The sequence below is a fragment of the Trichoplax adhaerens genome, genomic scaffold (assembly GCF_000150275.1).
Source record: "Trichoplax adhaerens TRIADscaffold_545 genomic scaffold, whole genome shotgun sequence".
NCBI classification, from domain to species: Eukaryota; Metazoa; Placozoa; class Uniplacotomia; order Trichoplacea; family Trichoplacidae; genus Trichoplax; species Trichoplax adhaerens.
In genome coordinates, this window is record NW_002061283.1 from 1 (window position 1) to 1,201 (window position 1,201).

General features: G+C 33.8%; 1 protein-coding gene across 1 annotated transcript; it reads left to right on the forward strand.

Annotated features, from left to right (window-relative positions):
- Window positions 1-287: 287 nt before the first annotated feature.
- Window positions 288-1,146, forward strand: TRIADDRAFT_62731 (uncharacterized protein; the record flags this gene model as incomplete). Its single annotated transcript, XM_002118680.1, has 2 exons — window positions 288-407; window positions 505-1,146. 2 exons carry the CDS (start codon window positions 288-290, stop codon window positions 1,144-1,146), a joined length of 762 nt encoding a protein of 253 aa, XP_002118716.1.
- Between the last annotated feature and the right edge of the window lie 55 nt (window positions 1,147-1,201).

Consider the following 1,201-nt stretch of genomic DNA (forward strand, 5'->3'; position numbering starts at 1 on the left):
AACAAAACACTTCCGGTCTACTATTTACACTGGTAGAATTATCTATCAATTTTCGGTAAATACTCTAGAACATCTTAAGTGACTAAGAGGCGATTACATTTAATTTTGATGCACTGATTTTTTCACGGATTTGGTTGGATTAGGGATGGTAGTGAAGCAACTTTTTCGTTCTCTTTTGAATCTCCTGAAGCCAAATCATCATGGAAATATGATTTTGCGGATCTTTTAAAGCGTCTAGGTAATAAATGTGTAATTAGCAACGTAACTAGCTCAATGTTGCTCAAGGAATGAGTTTTGCTGATGTTTTAGAGAGCATAGATGACGATGAGGAAAGAAAAGCACTGCCTAAGTTGGACCGTACTTGGGAATTTCCAAATACTGATGTTAATGAACAAGAAAATTTAAAGGTAATGATTCTAATAACATCTAATAACAGTATAGTAGTTTTGCCATTGCTGTATGATAAGACAGTATTGGTGACTGAATATTATCTACTACATGTAGGTAATTCGTTGGGCCAATTCAATGATTTATAATATTACTGGATCAAGTACACAGGATTTACACAAGAATAGCGCTGTATGGATGGCACTTGGCAATTCCAATAGGACTGAAATTCATTGTCTCTCTATAAAATCTGATCAGATTATATGCAATAAGGTGATTGACATGAAGGAAAGTGTAACTTCGTTAGCCTGTGCACCTTTCAATTTAAATTTTAGATCGAACATACATATGACAGAGGATAGCAATGATCAGTTCACAAATGATATTGTAAAGATAGCAAATTTAAATCATGCGAAAAGTGTTAAAGAGCTCCAAGTCGATTCCATAAGTAATCGTACTGAAACCATTGAGACATCTATAACTGACGATAACAACTCGTTATCATCACTCAATGAGCCTCATATCACTGTACAAGCTGACAAAATTATTGTCAGTACCATTGAAGCCGATTGTAAGCCTAGCAATAACTTCATGGAAATAACATATTCAAATGATGATAACGCGATGAAAGATGACTTGGAAAGAAATACATCCTCAGAGTTGAATTCATCGACAGACGAGACACCAAATGCAGTTAATGCTATTGAAGGTAGAGTAGTTTTGCTTCATTCAATGATGATTACAAAATTTTTATTTTGACTACAAAGTAAAAGATCTTTAATTGTGTAAATTCATTAAATGAATTAGCAGACAA